The 16,524-nt window shown below is 44.4% G+C and overlaps 1 protein-coding gene across 2 annotated transcripts in view; it reads left to right on the top strand.

Annotated features, from left to right (window-relative positions):
* The window catches only part of SPG11 (SPG11 vesicle trafficking associated, spatacsin), an 82,088-nt gene extending 66,108 nt beyond the window's left edge, over nt 1-15,980 (top strand). For both annotated transcript variants that reach the window (XM_039250081.1, XM_039250082.1), the window contains 12 exons: nt 519-733; nt 1,660-2,410; nt 7,532-7,671; nt 8,549-8,747; nt 9,163-9,300; nt 10,451-10,584; nt 11,288-11,395; nt 12,890-13,058; nt 13,494-13,582; nt 13,791-13,946; nt 14,585-14,736; nt 15,361-15,980. In XM_039250081.1, coding sequence (XP_039106012.1) covers nt 519-733; nt 1,660-2,410; nt 7,532-7,671; nt 8,549-8,747; nt 9,163-9,300; nt 10,451-10,584; nt 11,288-11,395; nt 12,890-13,058; nt 13,494-13,582; nt 13,791-13,946; nt 14,585-14,736; nt 15,361-15,541 — 2,432 coding nt within the window. In that variant the 3' untranslated portion in view covers nt 15,542-15,980. The remainder of the gene's footprint in view (nt 1-518; nt 734-1,659; nt 2,411-7,531; nt 7,672-8,548; nt 8,748-9,162; nt 9,301-10,450; nt 10,585-11,287; nt 11,396-12,889; nt 13,059-13,493; nt 13,583-13,790; nt 13,947-14,584; nt 14,737-15,360) is intronic.
* The last annotated feature ends 544 nt before the right edge of the window (nt 15,981-16,524 follow it).

Raw genomic sequence — 16,524 nt, 5'->3', positions numbered from 1 at the left:
GGGTCTCCCTGGGTTAAGCAGTTGTGCAAAGGAGAAAGTGATGCTCCATTCTGAATACAGTGTACTGCGTTAAGAGGCTTGGCTGTTGGTCAGCTGCAGTGTCCACTCTCCTGCTAGTTCTCTGTCTTAATCCGTATGATGCTTACACCGAATGAGCAAGTGAACAATCATAAAAACAGATTTGTTCAAGGTAGGAGAAGAATCCAGAAAGAAATGGGATTAGCCTGAATGACAGGACAGACCTTCCCAAGGTTGACTGAGCTGCTACCACAGAGCAGGCCACCAACCTCAGCCCTGTATATAACGCCAGAAGTGTAGATGGAGTCCCTGTGTGAATCTTCAGTGGTTCTCACTATGTAGGAGATGATTTACGGCTTCATCTGCTAGCCAACCAGAATAGAAAAATCGGTTTCTGTTTTTCCTTTAATCATACATGCTTTCTCCCTGATACTTACTCTGGAAAGACCATGGCAGCATTTTACTGATTAAATGTTTATATCCTTTTCTCTTTGGCACAGGTCCAGATGTGAAGAAGCTCTGTGTCCTTAGCCAAATTTTGAAGGATACATCCATAGCCATTAATCCTGTAGTTATTAGCAGCTACAGCCTTGATAATTTTCAGCATGAATGCACATCTATTTTGGAAAAACTGGAGACAGAGGGACAGTTTGCTTTGGCGAGGAGGGTAGCAGAATTAGCTGAGTTACCTGTGGACAACTTGGTTATCAAAGAGGTATCATTAGTCTCTTAAGTTTTTTAAAATCTTAGCTTTTTTTTTTTTTTAATATTTTTATTCATTTCTAGGAGAGAGAGAGAGAGACAGCGTGAGCAGGGGAGGGTCAGAGAGAGAGGGAGACACAGACTGCGAAACAGGCTCCAGGCTCCAAGCTGGCAGTCAGCACAGAGCCCGACGTGGGGCTCGAACCCACGAACCGCGAGATCATGACCTAAGCGAAAGTCGGACGCCCAACCGACTAAGCCACCCAGGCGCCCCAAAAAATCTTAGCTTTTTGAACCAGCATTAGACAGAATCAAATGGTTTATAGGAGAAGAGGCCTTTTTACTTTTGACAGACACATTACTTTCAGAAATGGATGAGCCTAGGATGCCCATTAGCAAAGAATGTGTGCTTTTTTTTTTTTTAAGATTTCTTAAATTTTTTTATTTATTTTTGAGAGAGAGAGAGAGACAGCATGAGCAGGGGAGGGTCAGACAGAGAGGGAGACACAGAATATGAAACAGGCTCCAGGCTCTGAGCTGGCTGTCAGCACAGAGCCTGACGCGGGGCTCGAACCCACGAACCGTGAGATCATGACCTGAGCCGAAGTCGGACGCTTAACCGACTGAGCCACCCAGGCATCCCAAAGAATGTGTGCTTTTAAATTCAGGTTCACTTACAGAATATGCTACAACTGTTGTGCTTTGAATAGAATTAAATCAGGGTGGCTTCATCTTGAACCCCCCCTTCAGTTAGATAAATTTAGAATTGCTTTTCATATTTGTACCGTTCCAGATAAAATATTCAGGATCATCTGTAGCCAAGTCTCACGTTCTCTGGCTTGATGTGGTTTTGACAAGTATGGCATTCTTGGGAGGATTCTCATATATGACACTGCTATATCTAGGAAAGACTAAAAATTGCTCTGTTAAATTTCACAGATAACACAGGAAATGCAGACCTTAAAACACATTGACCAGTGGTCCATGAAACAGGCAAGAATTGGCTTCTGGAAGAAATGTCACGAGAATTTTAAGAGAAATTGCATTTCAAGCAAAGCAGCTTCTTCCTTTTTCTCCGCCCAGGCCCCTGAGGCCCGTGAGTACCCAGCCGAGGGGGGACTGAGCGGCATCGAGGAGCGCCATCTGCTGCTGACGCTGGCAGCACACTGGCTTGCTCAGGGGGACCCGGTGCCTGTGGAGGAGCTGGAGGAGCTGGAGAAGCGGATCTGGCTCTGCCGCATCACCCAGCACACCCTCAAGGAAAACCGAGAGGAAACAGAGCCCAGGTTTTCTCAGCAGATCTCAGCTAGTGGGGAACTTTCCTTTGACAGTGTAGCGAGTGAGTTTTCGCTCTCCACGTTGGCTGCTCTGAACACATCAAAATACTTAGAACTTAATGGCCTTCCATCCAGAAAGACTTGTGAGAACACACTGGGTCAGAAGGAACAGGAGTCACTGAACTTTCTGATCGGACGCCTATTGGACGATGGCTGTGTGCATGAAGCAAGTAGAGTATGCCGGTATTTTCATTTCTATAACCAAGATGTTGCCTTGGTGTTGCACTGCAGAGCGCTGGCTTCAGGGGAGGCTAGTGTGGAAGATCTGCACCCAGAGATCCATGCTGTCCTGCAAAGTGCTGAGCTGCTTGAGGAGGAAGAACCTGGCCTTCCACTAAGGAAAGCCCAGAGCAGTAAGTGAAAGAGATCAAACCATCCTGAGTCCTGAATGGGGCTGTTGGCACTCTTTCCCAGAAAAAAAAAGGGTCCCTTTTGGCATACTAGTTACACAAGTTAAGGGTAATCCATAAACTAGGTAATCAACTAGTCAGTAAAATAGAAACAGTTGTGTCTTATAACTAGCTGTATATCAAACTTAGAGGAAATCTGTCTGACTTGTAGCTAGTTCATTGAAATTTTTTCTGTACCAATAATCATGTTTCTAATTTTACATTGATTTTGACATATGCTGATTTCTGTGTTAATCGTGTATCCTGTTCCCTTGCTGACCTTCCTCATCCTAGTGGTTTTCTTGTCGATTCCTTGGAATTTTCTACAGACAATACTGTCTGTGAATAGAGACGGTTTCATTTCTTCCTCTCCAATCTGAATGCCTATTATTTCTTTTTCTTGTTTTGTTGCACTGGCTGGGACTTCCCGTATGATAGGTAGGAATGGTAAGAGTGGACATACTTGCCTTGTTAATAATTTTAGGGAGAAAGCATTCAGTTTTTTTATTTTTAGTTCAAGTATAATTAACATAAAGTGTTATATAGTTTCAGGTATACGTTATGATTCAACACTTCTATACATTATTCAGTGCTCATCACAATAAATGTACTCCTAATCCTTTTCACCTGTTTCACCTATCCCCCGCCCCCAACACACACACACACCTCACCTCTGGTAACTACCAGTTCATTCTATATGATTTTTTTTTTTTTTTTTTTTTTTNTTTTTTTTAAGAGTACTTATTTATTTTGAGAGAGACAGTGCAAGTTGAGGAGGAGCAGAGAGGGAGAGAGAGAGAGAATCCCAAGCAGGCTTTGCACTATCAGCACAGAGCCCAATGTGGGGCTCAAACCCACAAACTGTGAGATCATGATCTGAGGTGAAATCAAGAGTTGGATGCTTAACTGACTGAACCACCCAGGCACCCCTGTTCTCTATAGTTAAGAGTCTGTTTTTTTATTTGTCTCTTTTTTTCTTTATTCATTTGTTTCTTAAATTCCACATGAGTCCAATTATATAGTATTTCTTTCTCTGACTTATTTCACTTAGCATTATACCCTCTAGATCCATCCATATTGTTACAAATGGCAAGATTTTGTTATTTTTTATGGCTGAGTAATCTTCCATCATGTATATATACCTCATTTTCTTTATCCATTCATCTATGAATGGATAATTGGCTTGGCTCTATATCTTGGTTATTGTAAATAATGCTTCTATAAACATAGGGGTCATATATCTTTTCAAATTAGTAGTTTTGTATTATTTGGGTAAATACCCAGTAGTGGAATTACCAGATCATATGGTAGTTCTGTTTTTAATTTTTTGAGGAACCTCCATACTGTCTTCCACAGTGGCTGCACCAGCTTTCATTCCCACTCAGAGCGCACTGGGGTTCCTTTTCCTCACCAACACTTAATATTTCTTGTGTTTTTTATTTTAGCCATTCTGACAGGTATAAAGTAATATCTCATTATGGTTTTGATTTGAATTTCCCTGGTGATGAGAGATGTTGAGCATTTTTTCATGTGTCTGTTGGCTATCTTTATGTCTTTGGAAAAATGTCTATTTGTGTCTTATATACATTTAGTTGGATTATTTGTGTTCTTTTAGTGTTGTTCTTTATATATTGTTCTTTATATACATAATTTTGGAGATTAACCCCTTATGGGATATTTCATTCGCAAATATCTTCTATTCAGTAGGCTGTCTTTGTTGATGGTCTCCTTTGCTGTGTAAAAGCTTTTTATTTTGCTGTTAGTCTCAATAGTTTAATGTTGCTTTTTTTTCCCTTGCCTGAGGAGACATGTAGAAAAATGTTTCTACAGCTTATGTCAGGTTACTTCCTATGTTTTCTTCTGGGAGTTTTATGTTTTCAGGTCTGACATTTAGGTCTTTACTCCATTTTGAATTTATTTTTGTGTGTACTTTCTCTCTCAAACATTTGTTATAATGATGTCAATATATGACCTCTGACAGGAAAAAATGTACAACACTGTAACTTTATTTTTGGAAAAAATAAATGGTGTGCATGTGCCCATGTACCCATGCAAACCCACCCACAGAAAATAATGCATACCAAGCAAGTAAGAGACCTTATTCTGGTGAATTTGGTGGGGGTGGTATCAAATGGATAAATGACTTTCACTTTTTACTTTATGCACTTCTGTACTGTGATTCATTACACTAAGCATGTAATACTTCTGCATTTAAGATACTACACATGAAAAAATATGCCTTAAAAAGAAAAAAGTAAATAGCCACTCAGACCACATTCTCCCCTGCCTAAAACCCTGCACTGGGGTCACGGTTGTAGGTAAGGCAGAATGAGCTCGCTCTACCCCATCTCACCCACTGAACTCTACATAAAACCTGGCACACAGCAGGCAGCACTAAATGACACAAATTACTTGTTTCTCCCCCTAGTAACCTCCAGCCTGAATGTGACGCTGCCTGAAACCCAAAACTAAGCGCTAAACAAGAGAGAGTGCGCTCTGGGAGAAGCCCTGTAGCGTGGGCTCAAGGAGCAGGAAAGGGAACTGCTAACATCCTTTCTCCCCTCAGCTCCTCAGCAGCCCCTTGGCTGTGGTAGTAGAGGCTGGAGCAGCAGCTGGTAAGATCCAGAACTCAGAGATGAACTTTATTTTTAGAATCGAGGTGTCCTGGTCCTAAGATGATGCAGTGAATCCCTGTTTCCTTTTGCATTTATCCTCCAGTCTGCTGGCCCAGGATGCAGGCACATTCAGGGAAGTGCAGGACAGAATGAGGCTGCTGAAATTCCAGCTGTTGGCTAGTAGATTGAAAAGTAATGCCTCAGGGAGAGAGATTCAGGAGAGCCACACAATAAACTTGTTTATGAACTCCAGGGCTCACTCTTGGACTTTGCATATATAGACCTGCTCCTAGTCAGCATATCAAGACTCTGAGAATGGAATTAACGACTACACTACCCAAGCTGCAGGCTGAGCACAGGATGTTACACACATAGAATGAATGGCGCCCCACAAAGGATTTGAAAGCTGAGCTGATATTAAAATCACAGCCCAGGGATGCCTGGATGACTTGGCCGATTAAGCATCCAGTTCCTGAGGTCAAACCCTGAATCGGGCTCTCTGCTATCAGCACAGAGCCTGCTTCAGATCCTCTCCCTCCCTCACTCTCTGCACCTCCCCTGCTCACAGTCTCTCTCTCTCTCTCTCTCTCTCAAAAATAAATTAAAAAAACATTAAAACAATATGGTCCTTAGAAAAAAAAACTGGGGCGCCTGGGTGGCCCAGTCGGTTAAGCACCCGGCTTCGGCTCAGGTTATGATCTCACGGTTCGTGGGTTCAAGCCTTGCGTCAGGCTCTGTGCTGACAGCCAGCTCAGAGCTTGGAGCCTGTTTCATATTCTGTGTCTCCCTCTCTCTCTGACCCTCCCCTGCTCACGCTGTCTCTCTCTCTCTCTCTCTCAGAAATAAATAAAACATTAAAAAAAAAAAACAAAAAAAAACAACACAACCCAGTCCACAGAATGTGGGTTGGATATTGTAGCCCAAACCTAACCAGGTCAACTGTCTGCTTAAAAACAAAACAAACCAGCATTCTTCATAAGATTTAAACAAGAACCAGAGTGTCAGAACATACTACTCAAAATGTCAAGGATGGAACTCGAAATTACTTGAAGTTTTAGGCTTATGTGTTTCACCAAATGTAGGTAGTTTTCAGATATTTTTTCAGCACTGTCCTTGTAATTCTCTCTTTCTGGAACTCTAGTGACACAAATCATAGAACTTTTGTTACTGTCTTACAAGTCCCTGTGACTTTATTCAATTTTTTTTCCTTTGTTGTTCAGCTTGCATAATTTTTATTGTCTTCAGATTGGACAATTTCTCTTTGTCCATTTTCAGTTTCACTGACTCTTTCCTCTGGTATTTGCATGCCGCTGTTGAGTTTATTTCTGCAATTTTAAATTTTCAGTTATTTTTCATTTTCAGAATTTCTATTTTATTCTCTATTCCTTGTTTCTTTGAGACTGTTTTTCTGTTTGTCTCAAGAACACGTATAATTGCTTGTTGGCACAATTTGTATGATAGCTGCTTTGAAAGATAGTTTCTTCAACAAATGGTAATTCCAACATTCATGTCATTTTAGTACTGAGTATATTTTTGTGTATTTAGAAAGCAGGAGAGAGGCAGAGAGAGAAACCCAAGCAGATTCCACACTGTCAGTGCAGAGCCCATCTCGGGGCCTCATCCCATAACTGCAAGATCATGACCTGAGCCCAAATCAAAAGTTGGACACTTAACTGATTGAGCCCCCAGGCACCCTGGACCTCATGCTTTTTAAAGGCTGCAGAACATTCTATATGAATACACTATTTAACAATGCTGTATTGATACACACTTAAATTCTTCAATTTTGTTTTTGCTGTTAGGAAGACTGTGATCTAAATTCTCCCTTCTACATTTTTTTTCCTGATAGAAACCCTTTCTCAAATTAAGATCAGTTTCTTCTATTTTTGGCTGAGCATTTTTTTAATTTTTAATTTTTTAAATCAGGAATGGATTTTAATGTTTATCATGCCTTCAGGCCTCTATCTGGATGACCCTTGGTTTTTGTCATTTCTGATTTGGAAAAATCCCTCAGAGTCTGTAGAAGATTGATCTGGGGAGAGGGAGGCTGGCAGCAGGGGCTGGTGGCATGAAGGGTCATGAAGACTGTACCTAAGGCAGTGACCCAAGAGATATTTTAGAGAGACAGTCCGCTAGACCTAGACTTATGTGATATAAGAGGAAATTAGGGGGGTGCATGGAGGAGGGTTTAGCAGACATCTTTGATAATCTAGAGTGTTCATTGGGCGGCTTAGAGTCTTCCGTAGCCTCTGAGGCCTTTGAAGTATCCTGGCCTGGGATTTCCTGGAAGAAGGCAATGAAATAAGTTTAAGTGGGGTGTGAGCCCAGTCAAAAGTGATCCCAGATCCAGGGGGAGTCATGGAGGTGCAACGGGAGGAAGGTGTGAGCAGAAAGACTGTGTCATAGGGGGCTGGGGAGAGGCCTTCGTTTGCCAGCTTAAAGCCCCCCTCAGACCTGTATCTGCTTCCAGCTTCAAGTTTGGATAGTCAGTCCTTTGTGATGCTGCCCCCCAGCGATGAAGTGGTGACTAATCTGGAAACTCTGACGAGCAAATGCCTCCATGGGAAGAACTACTGCCGGCAGGTCCTGTGTCTGTATGAACTTGCCAAGGTACGTGCCCAAGGGTGGGGCCTCCGGGGCAGCTGAGGGAGGGAAGCAAGAAGATAGAGATAGATTTTGGATGCTGCCAAGCTGGCCCTTCACATGATAACCATGACACGAGAGCAGATGTCTCATCAGGATGTCAGCCCCAGTAAATCCGTCCCTGGGAATACTGGGGATGCCAGGCCAAGGGCCAGGCCTTTTGAGTCCTGGCTGTGCCCCAGCCAATCAGAAGGGAGGGCAAGAAATTTCACTTTTCTGGGCTCCTGGTTGTCCATCTATAAATGACTTGACCATGAAGCCCTTTCTAACCCTAATATCTTATTTAGCTTCAGGATTGTTTGGAGATCTCCAAATGGGGGAGAGCCGAAAATAAATTATAAATTAAAATGAGATGTGATGGCTGTAAAGACAAGAACCAGAGCAACCAGGAATTGTTTGTGGCTTTGTGCTGATTGAGGGGCAAAAATAATAGACTCGAAGAAGTAGAACATAAGAGAAATCATAGTAGGCATGAAAGCCCTTTGGAAGGGCTTCTTTGGAGACTGAGGGTTTTGCTGCTGCTGTGGGAACAGCAGAGCAGGGGCCCTTGCCTTTTATTCGACTTTCTTACATTTCATAATGTTTGAAAAGCTCGGTGTTCCACAAGAGATGAATCACCTGGTGTTTCTGAAGACAAGCCTCTCTTTCTCTTCCTTGGATTCAGCTCATTGGTGAAGAGAAAGAAAGGGCTAGAAAACAGTGCTTGCTTCTTCTAAGGGTCCTGCTCAGGGGGAGGGATCTTTAAGTAGAGTCTGTCCACATGGGATTCCAGAAAGGGCTGCCTTTGGCTAGCTCTTTTCCTGGCTCCTGACAGCAGCTTTGACCAGCTTTGCCTTCCTCTTAGGAGTTGGGCTGTTTGTACACAGACGTGGCTGCTCGGGACGGGGAGTCCATGCTCCGGGCGATCTTGGCCTCTCAGCAGCCCGACCGATGCAAGCGGGCCCAGGCTTTCATCAGCACCCAGGGCCTCGAGCGAGACACGGTGGCTGAACTTGTAGCTGAAGAGGTGACTCGCGAGCTGCTGACCCCGTCAGAGGGAACAGGTGCCCCACCTTCCCTCCCCCACCCCACCCTCGGCTTTCAGACCACGTTCCCACATTGCCAGCATTAGGGATCTGGATGTCACTTTGGTGTGCATCCTGCATGCTGCCCTCTGTGGCTGCCAGGCTGCACTCGTCAGGGGAGAGAACACATTGCATTTATTTTGTTATTGTTGCTTTTTGTTTATTATTTTATAATTATGCTTAGAGTAGCTGTGCCTTTCTCTGAGCTGACGAACTCCTGCTGACATGTAAGATGACCACTAAGCCAAGTTATCTGAGCTCTGCAAAGCAAACAGCTGCACTGGGAGCTCCTTCCACATTACTGGGCAGAGTGGGCCTCCTGGCGTGGGGCTCTTAGCATTCTCTCAGCTCTCAAGGTTAAATGCAGCCCCTTTCTCACCATCTTTCTGTACAGGACATAAGCAGATGTTCTCCCCAGCAGAGGAAAGCCAGACATTTCTTCAGCTGACCACTCTGTGTCAAGACCGCACGTTGGTAGGCATGAAGCTGTTGGACAAGATTTCCTCCGTTCCCCATGGGGAATTGTCCTGTAGTAAGTTCTTGGCCATTTTCTTACTTGTTTGGGTGCAATCCGTTCTCCAAGAAGTCTCCCGGAGTTAGTCTTTCCAAAACTCAACTTGGATCCTTGTTCCTGCTCTGGACCTCTTCCCCTCCAGCATGGTTTATAAGTTCTCGGTGGAGAGCGATCAGTCCATTGAAGAAATTCAAAAAATACATATGGAAACACAGCCCAAAATGTAAAATCACACAAGAAGAGAACCTTATAACATTTGCCATAACACTGACCTTACCTTACTCTCACATTACCCTGCAAAGTGGATAATCCAGTCCTCACTTTACAAGGAGACTGAAACAGAGAAATTGATTGATTTGTAACTGTTATGTGTCAGAAGTGTTACCAGTCCATGTGTCTTGAAAGCCTGCTCGTTCTCCACAATATCTAGTTCATTCTAGGCATTCAGTAGTATGTGTCCCTTTCATCTTTCTCTAGGGAAGTCTATAGGCGTTTTTTTAAAAATGGCATTATCCTGGGTATACTGTTTATAATTACTTTATGAACATGCTGTCATTAGCATCGTTCCATGACCATATTCTTCTGTATCATTTTCATTGGTTACACAGTATTTTCATGTAATTAAAAAATTTTGTACCTTATTTTGGGACCTTTAGATTGCTTCCAATTTTTTGTATTAAACACTGTGACAAGCATCCTTATAGGCATGTTTACATGCACATCCATGATTATTTCCCTCAGATGAATTCCTGATTCAAGAGTATGCCTATTTTTTTTTTTAATGTTTTATTTATTTCTGGGAGAGAGAGAGACAGCATGAGCAGGGGAGGGTCAGAGAGAGAGGGAGTCACAGACCGAAACAGGCTCCAGGCTCTGAGCTGGCAGTCCGCACAGAGCCCGACGCAGGGCTCGAACCCACGAACCGCAAGATCATGACCTAATCGAAAGTCGGACGCTTAACCGACTAAGCCACCCAGGCGCCCCAAGAGTATGCCTATTTTTAAAGCTTTATATGTCTGTTTCCAAACTTTACTCCAAAGCTGGCGAGGCCAAGGATTTCAGAGGATTGGCAGGGAGTCTTCCCCAGGCAGGCTGTCTGCATAGGCCCCTCTACCCTGCTGCCAGGGTTCGCAGTCCTTTCTTATCCCTGACTGCCTCACCTACCCAGCCACAGAGCTGCTGATCCTGGCTCATCACTGCTTCACACTGACGTGCCACATGGAGGGCATCGGCCGAGTCCTGCAGGCTGCCCGGCTGCTTACAGACAAGCACTTGGCCCCCAGTGAGGAGTACGGGCTGATGGTGAGTCACCCCTGACCCCCGACCCTCCATCCTGAGGACACCTTTGAGAGAACAGATAGACCAAGGACCGGTTCAGAGCTGACATGGTCTTAGGGAGTTTGCTCATCTGGATACCGCTGCCTACTTGGGAGCTGGCTGGGCAGCTGAACCCTCTGCTTCAGGTTATGATTGCTATCAAAATCAGAGCAGAGGTTGCCCCAAAGGCACAGACATCATGAGGGTCTGTGCCATGCTCCAGGCTGTCCTTCCCCCTTGCCAGGGCAGTTCATTTATCTAGAGGGCTGAGACAGCTCTATTTCCCTCCCAAACAAGGTTCAGTGTTGTCTCTGAATTGAAATGAGCTGACAGCTCACACCTCCTGTGCCTCCCCAAACTCCCCAGGCTTGTAACCGACCCAGCGTGGGTGAGCAAGCCACGGGGCCCTGTAATAAGGTGCGGTGGGAAGAGGAAGCACGCCTGCCCACCACGTCACTTCCGTGCTTATGTTTATAGAGGACTGAGGAGGAGACAGCCAGTGGTGGCCCAGTGACGAACCTTTCTGAATCCTCCAGAGGAGGCCCCATTGTTGGGTACATGGGAAGGGAGGGAGGGAGCTAAGAATGGCAGCCTTGCCATTAGCCCTTCTGCCCTCTGGAGGTTAAATGATGAGGGCGCGGCCCTCTAGCCGATGCTGATGCAAGCTGCCCTCCCTCACCCTTTCCAGGTGCGCCTGCTCACTGGCATTGGAAGGTATAATGAGATGACCTACATATTTGATCTGCTGCATAAAAAGCACTACTTTGAAGTGCTGATGAGAAAGAAGTTGGACCCGGTAGGTGTACAGTATTTTGCGCGCCAGGATGGCATATACTGTTGACTTTACAGTTGACTTCTCAGGAATAATCCCAGTCAGGGTGGCCCCCTGGGATCAGAGGAACGGAATTAAAGAATTCCCTAGGACACACACTGTGACCAGTAGCTTAAAGTTACAGAGTTCAGACTAGGTAGGGATTATGCCTACAGATGTTAAATAATGAAGAAAATAAGTTTGTGCACTTCCTGTCAGCCTGTCACCTGCCTCTGCTGTCTGAATGCTGGCTCTGGGGGAGCCAAAACCCTTCCTTGGAGCCATGGAGAAGTGGATTAACCAGCTTAGAACGCTGTGTCTGATGGCTTGGAGTGAAGTGTTTTCAAGGGACCATAAGAATGTGTGTTGCCAAGAGCCTCTAGGAAGTGAATGCTGAGGCCTGGGCCTGGAAGGCTATGGGGCAGCTTATGGTGATAATCAGGAAGGAGGCCTGACCTGTCAGGCCTCTGGGCGCTTCTGTCTCCAGCATGCCGTGTGACACCAGGTGTGTCACGTACAGTGCCTCTGTTCCCAAGTCATTCATTTGGCTGATTGATTGCTTCAGCCTCTTTCACCTCTGAAGATTTAAAAACCAAGGCACATTTTTGGCTTCTGGGAACTTCAGCTCAGCCAATCAGGACTAAGAGATAAAGAAGAAAAACTCTCCCCGGTGCTGGGCTAGTTTCAGGACAGACCAGTCCAGCTGTCAGGAGAGGAACGAGTCCTGCTCATAGGTACACCTGCAGGATGCCCTCAGGGGGGTTGGCTTTGTTTTTTAATTGTTTGAGGCATTTTTGTTTCTGCATGTGAATATTCTTTTAGTACTTTTTTCCTGATTACAAAAGTAGTGCATATTCATTGTAGAGACACTTGGAAAACAACAAAGCAGAAAAACATCCTCTCTGGACCACTGGGAGACGGCCACTGCTAACAGTCTGGTGTGGGCCCTTTCTCTGCTCATGCACCCAGAAACACATATGTGTACATAGTTACATATTTTAGCAAAACTTTTATGCTGTGTAGACAGGAAATAACCTGCTTTTCTCACTTAATAAGCATGTCATGAGTATTTCCCAACCAACATTGGCTTTAATGGCTACATGGTATCATTAGTCCTTATTCTGGGCATCTGGATTCTTTCTAATGGTTTGCTATTAAGTATCTGTGTTACGTCCACCTCAGCACTTTTCTCTGCTTATTTCTTAAGGGATAGATTCCAAAATACGGAACTGTTAGAGTAATCCACGTGTGCACATTTTTTAGGGTTCTCCCTTCTGACATGTTTCACCGTTCACATTTGAGAGGACATGCCTGTTTTCTTATACTTAGGGTAGCGTCAACTTTTGTATTCATTTTTGCTTATCTTTTCCTTTTTCTTGGGAGTTTTCAAGGAACTTTCAGAACCAAGGGACTCAAGTCAGTCATGCCCCCCCTCACAGTCACTGGTTGACCTATCAACTCCCTTTTTTCCCTGGGCAGAGCGGTACCCTGAAGACAGCCCTGCTGGACTACATCAAACGCTGCCGTCCCGGGGACAGTGAGAAGCACAACATGATTGCTCTGTGCTTCAGCATGTGCCGGGAGATCGGGGAGAACCACGAGGCGGCTGCCTGCATCCAACTGAAATTGATCGAGTCTCAGCCCTGGGGTGAGCAGAGCTCACAGCAGCGCCCCCAGGCCAATGCTGCCAGCCAGCAAAGGTTTTTGGGACTAAGAAGGGCTAGAGCCCAGGAGATTAATACCCTCTTCAGCTGCTAACGGCCACTCAGTGGGGCCCCAGCTGTGCAGACAAGAGATGGAAGGGGTTTTGGAAGGCATTTGCCCCTCTTATAGCCCGTGCGCCCGGGGTGACATCGATCTGGAATTAATGTGTACACTGAGGCCTGTTTTGATGCTTCTGAGACTAGATGAACCCTACTCCAGAATGTGCACTTCTGGCCCAGTAGCCTTTACATGAGACATGCCCACCTCCCTGTGAATGAGCTGGGATGTTTCTTGTCCAGCCCACCATCACTGAATGGGGTGGGAGCAGCCAGCCTCGGGACTCAGACACACCCCACAGGTTTCCCCTTCTCTCCTGCAGAGGAGCGCCTCAAGGACGGGCACCACCTGAAGCAGCTGCTGCTGAAAGCCCTGACTCTGATGCTGGATGCGGCAGAGAGTTATGCCAAGGTAATAACGGAGAGTCTTATTCCAGAACAGCCTTAGGGCTTGGTGTCTGCAGTAGAAATGATCTGATCTTCTCCCTGGGCTCTTCCAAGTGAAGAGGGACGCAGCCTTGTCCAACTGGGAGCGGAAGGGGTGAGTTCAGTTGCTGGAAGGTTCATGGGGGACCTGCCAACAGTCTCTTCCTTTGTCTTCCTCTGCCCTCGTCCCTCAGGACTCCTGTGTGCGACAGGCCCTGCACTGTCACCGGCTCACCAAGTTGATAACGCTGCAGATTCACTTTCTGAACACTGGCCAGAACACAATGCTCATCAACCTGGGCCGCCACAGGCTGATGGACTGTATCATTGCTCTACCTCGGTTCTACCAGGTAAGCATGGAAGGAAATCGAGCCAGCTTTCCTGCCGTCCCTCTCCTAGGGCCCATGGATTGAATCACTTGCCTAAAACATCAGGACTAGAGACAGAGTCAGGACAATTCTAAGCTTTTACCTTTAGCTGTCTGATACACCAAATTGCTTTTCACGGCAGGATTTGTTAGCGTACTGTTTGGACAGAGGTTGGAGGCTGCTGCTAGGACGGCAGAAAGGCAGACACATTCCTGCTAAGGACTGAGTAGCTCTGAGCCCCGGTGTTTCCAGGATGCTGCACCTGGGTTAGCACAGGGAGTCAGGGCTGCTGGGAGGCTGGCTTTAGCACTTGAGTGAGAAAGGGTTACCAGGGAATCAGCCCCTTCCCTGTCCCTTACACAGTTGAGTTAGTGGGAAAAATAGTGTTTCTCAGCAGTTTTATTAATTCATTGTGAAGATTAAAAACACCGCAGGAAGATGTCTGGGGTTTAAGGGAAATGTCAAACGAACACCAAACTTTTCCCCAATGTTAGTACAGAGATGCTGGTGATGGTCACATTCACCGAGAGTGTATGAAGTTGTTTTCTAGAACACCTTGCCTTCCATTTTATATCAAATAGGGTCTAATGGTACCTTTTTTCCCTCCATCCTTTTATAAGGCTTCTATTGTGGCCGAGGCCTATGACTTTGTTCCTGATTGGGCTGAAATTCTATACCAACAAGTGATTCTTAAAGGAGACTTCAATTACTTGGAAGAATTTAAGCAGCAAAGGTTATTAAGATCTAGTATATTTGAAGAGATTTCAAAAAAGTAAGTATTAAAATGACTCTGCTTTGAGATAAGGCATGGGTTAAGAATTCTATGGCTAAATAAAACATGTCTTCAGCTGCCTGAGATGGCAAACAGATGTCAAGAATCCCCAGGGGCACCTGGCTGGCTGGCTCAGCTGGTTGAGCATCAGAACTTTTGGTTTCGGCTCAGGTCATGATCTCGCAGTTGATGAGATCGAGCCCTGCATCAGGCTCTGCACTACCAGTGCCTGGGATTCTCTCTCCCTCTCAGAATAAATCCACTTAAAAAAAAAAATCTCCAGAAGCAAGAGATTTTTAAACAAATTTATGCAAGTAGATGAATGAGAACAGTTCACTTACAGCACTCTGAATTTAAAATGGGAGGATAGCTGTTCAACTTGTCCAAGGTGCCGAAAACTCTAAACCTCAGAGGTCACCTTTGGGGTACTGAACTTACTGCAATTAAAGTGAGCATTAAGATAACATTTTTAATGAAATAATTTCATGTGTATCTAGGACCCCTCATATCACAGAATTTCTCAGATTCCAGCATCCTCTCCTATGTAAGTAGCTGGGTCAGAGTAGACAGCCCTCGCTCATGATACAGTATCTTAACTTGCACATTCTTCTGTTTCTTTTCTAGATACAAACAGCATCAGCCTAGTGACACAGTTGTGAAAAACCTGAAGAAGTTACTCACGTATTGTGAAGATGTCTACTTGTATTACAAGCTTGCATATGAACACAAATTTTATGACATTGTAAATATGCTTCTGAAGGACCCTCAGACTGGCTGCTGTCTAAAGGACATGCTAGCAGGTTAGGTGGATTCAGACAGGAGGGTGGTTACTGCTGAGATGCCATAGATACCTGTTTTCTTGTACTGAAGTGAGTTAACGACAGATGTTTGTTCAGAATAACACGTTAGGGATATTTGCTGTCAAGTTGTAAAACCCCAGGACTGACCATAACCAGTCCTCCGTGAATAGTGGGTAAATGAGAGAATTTTCACAAGGAAATTCTTATTTAAAAGTGATTGTTCATCTCCACCACTTCAGATAGTATATAATATTGGTATAAAGATCAAAACCTCCATCTTCCTGAAGATGGCTTCTATTTAGATATGCATTTAGTGATTAAAGAATATCTGTGCCTGCAGATTCCAGTTTCAAAGTTATTTAATATTATTTACACAGTTAAGGAACAGATGATACATTTCCATTTGTTAGAAACTGATCTCTATAATAAAATAGATTTTAAATTCACTGTATGTCATTATTACTGCCAAGGAAATCTTAGCCCTTGTCTGCCTTAAAATAATCTTTCTTTTACTGTAATTATTGCTGTGTAGTCATTGCTTTCTGTTAATTCCTCAAATCACTTAGACGGCTCTTGCTCTTGGTATAGTCTACAGAGCTTTGATTGAGGTTCCTATTTCCTATTTGAAATTTAAAACATTTTTTGTTCTGTTCCTACTTTTGATTTTCTGACGGTTTCAAAAAAGACTCCAACCACAAATTTGGTTAAGTTGCTTAAAATATATAATAAAGAAGATCATTCAGTCTATGCTTACAGCCGTAACCTGAGTAATCTCAATTACTCCAAATAAATAAGCTCTTCTAGGTACGGAGTTAGGCCTTAGTTTATTATCTAAGTAAGCAAAAAATCTGCCCAAATAAATAAGGAGAGGAAGGCAGCCCTATACCTTTGTTGCTCTCAGGTGATACTATTCAGGGCCTGGCATATCATTTTGTCTTAAAGCTGTAACTGCTCATCAGGCATTTATTAATAGCTTTGTAAGTATACA

The sequence above is a fragment of the Hyaena hyaena genome, unplaced genomic scaffold (genome assembly GCF_003009895.1).
Source record: "Hyaena hyaena isolate Hyena2069 unplaced genomic scaffold, ASM300989v1 scaffold_361, whole genome shotgun sequence".
NCBI lineage: Eukaryota > Metazoa > Chordata > Mammalia > Carnivora > Hyaenidae > Hyaena > Hyaena hyaena.
The sequence above is the reverse complement of the archived record's forward strand: the minus strand, read 5'-3'. Positions and strand labels throughout refer to the sequence as shown.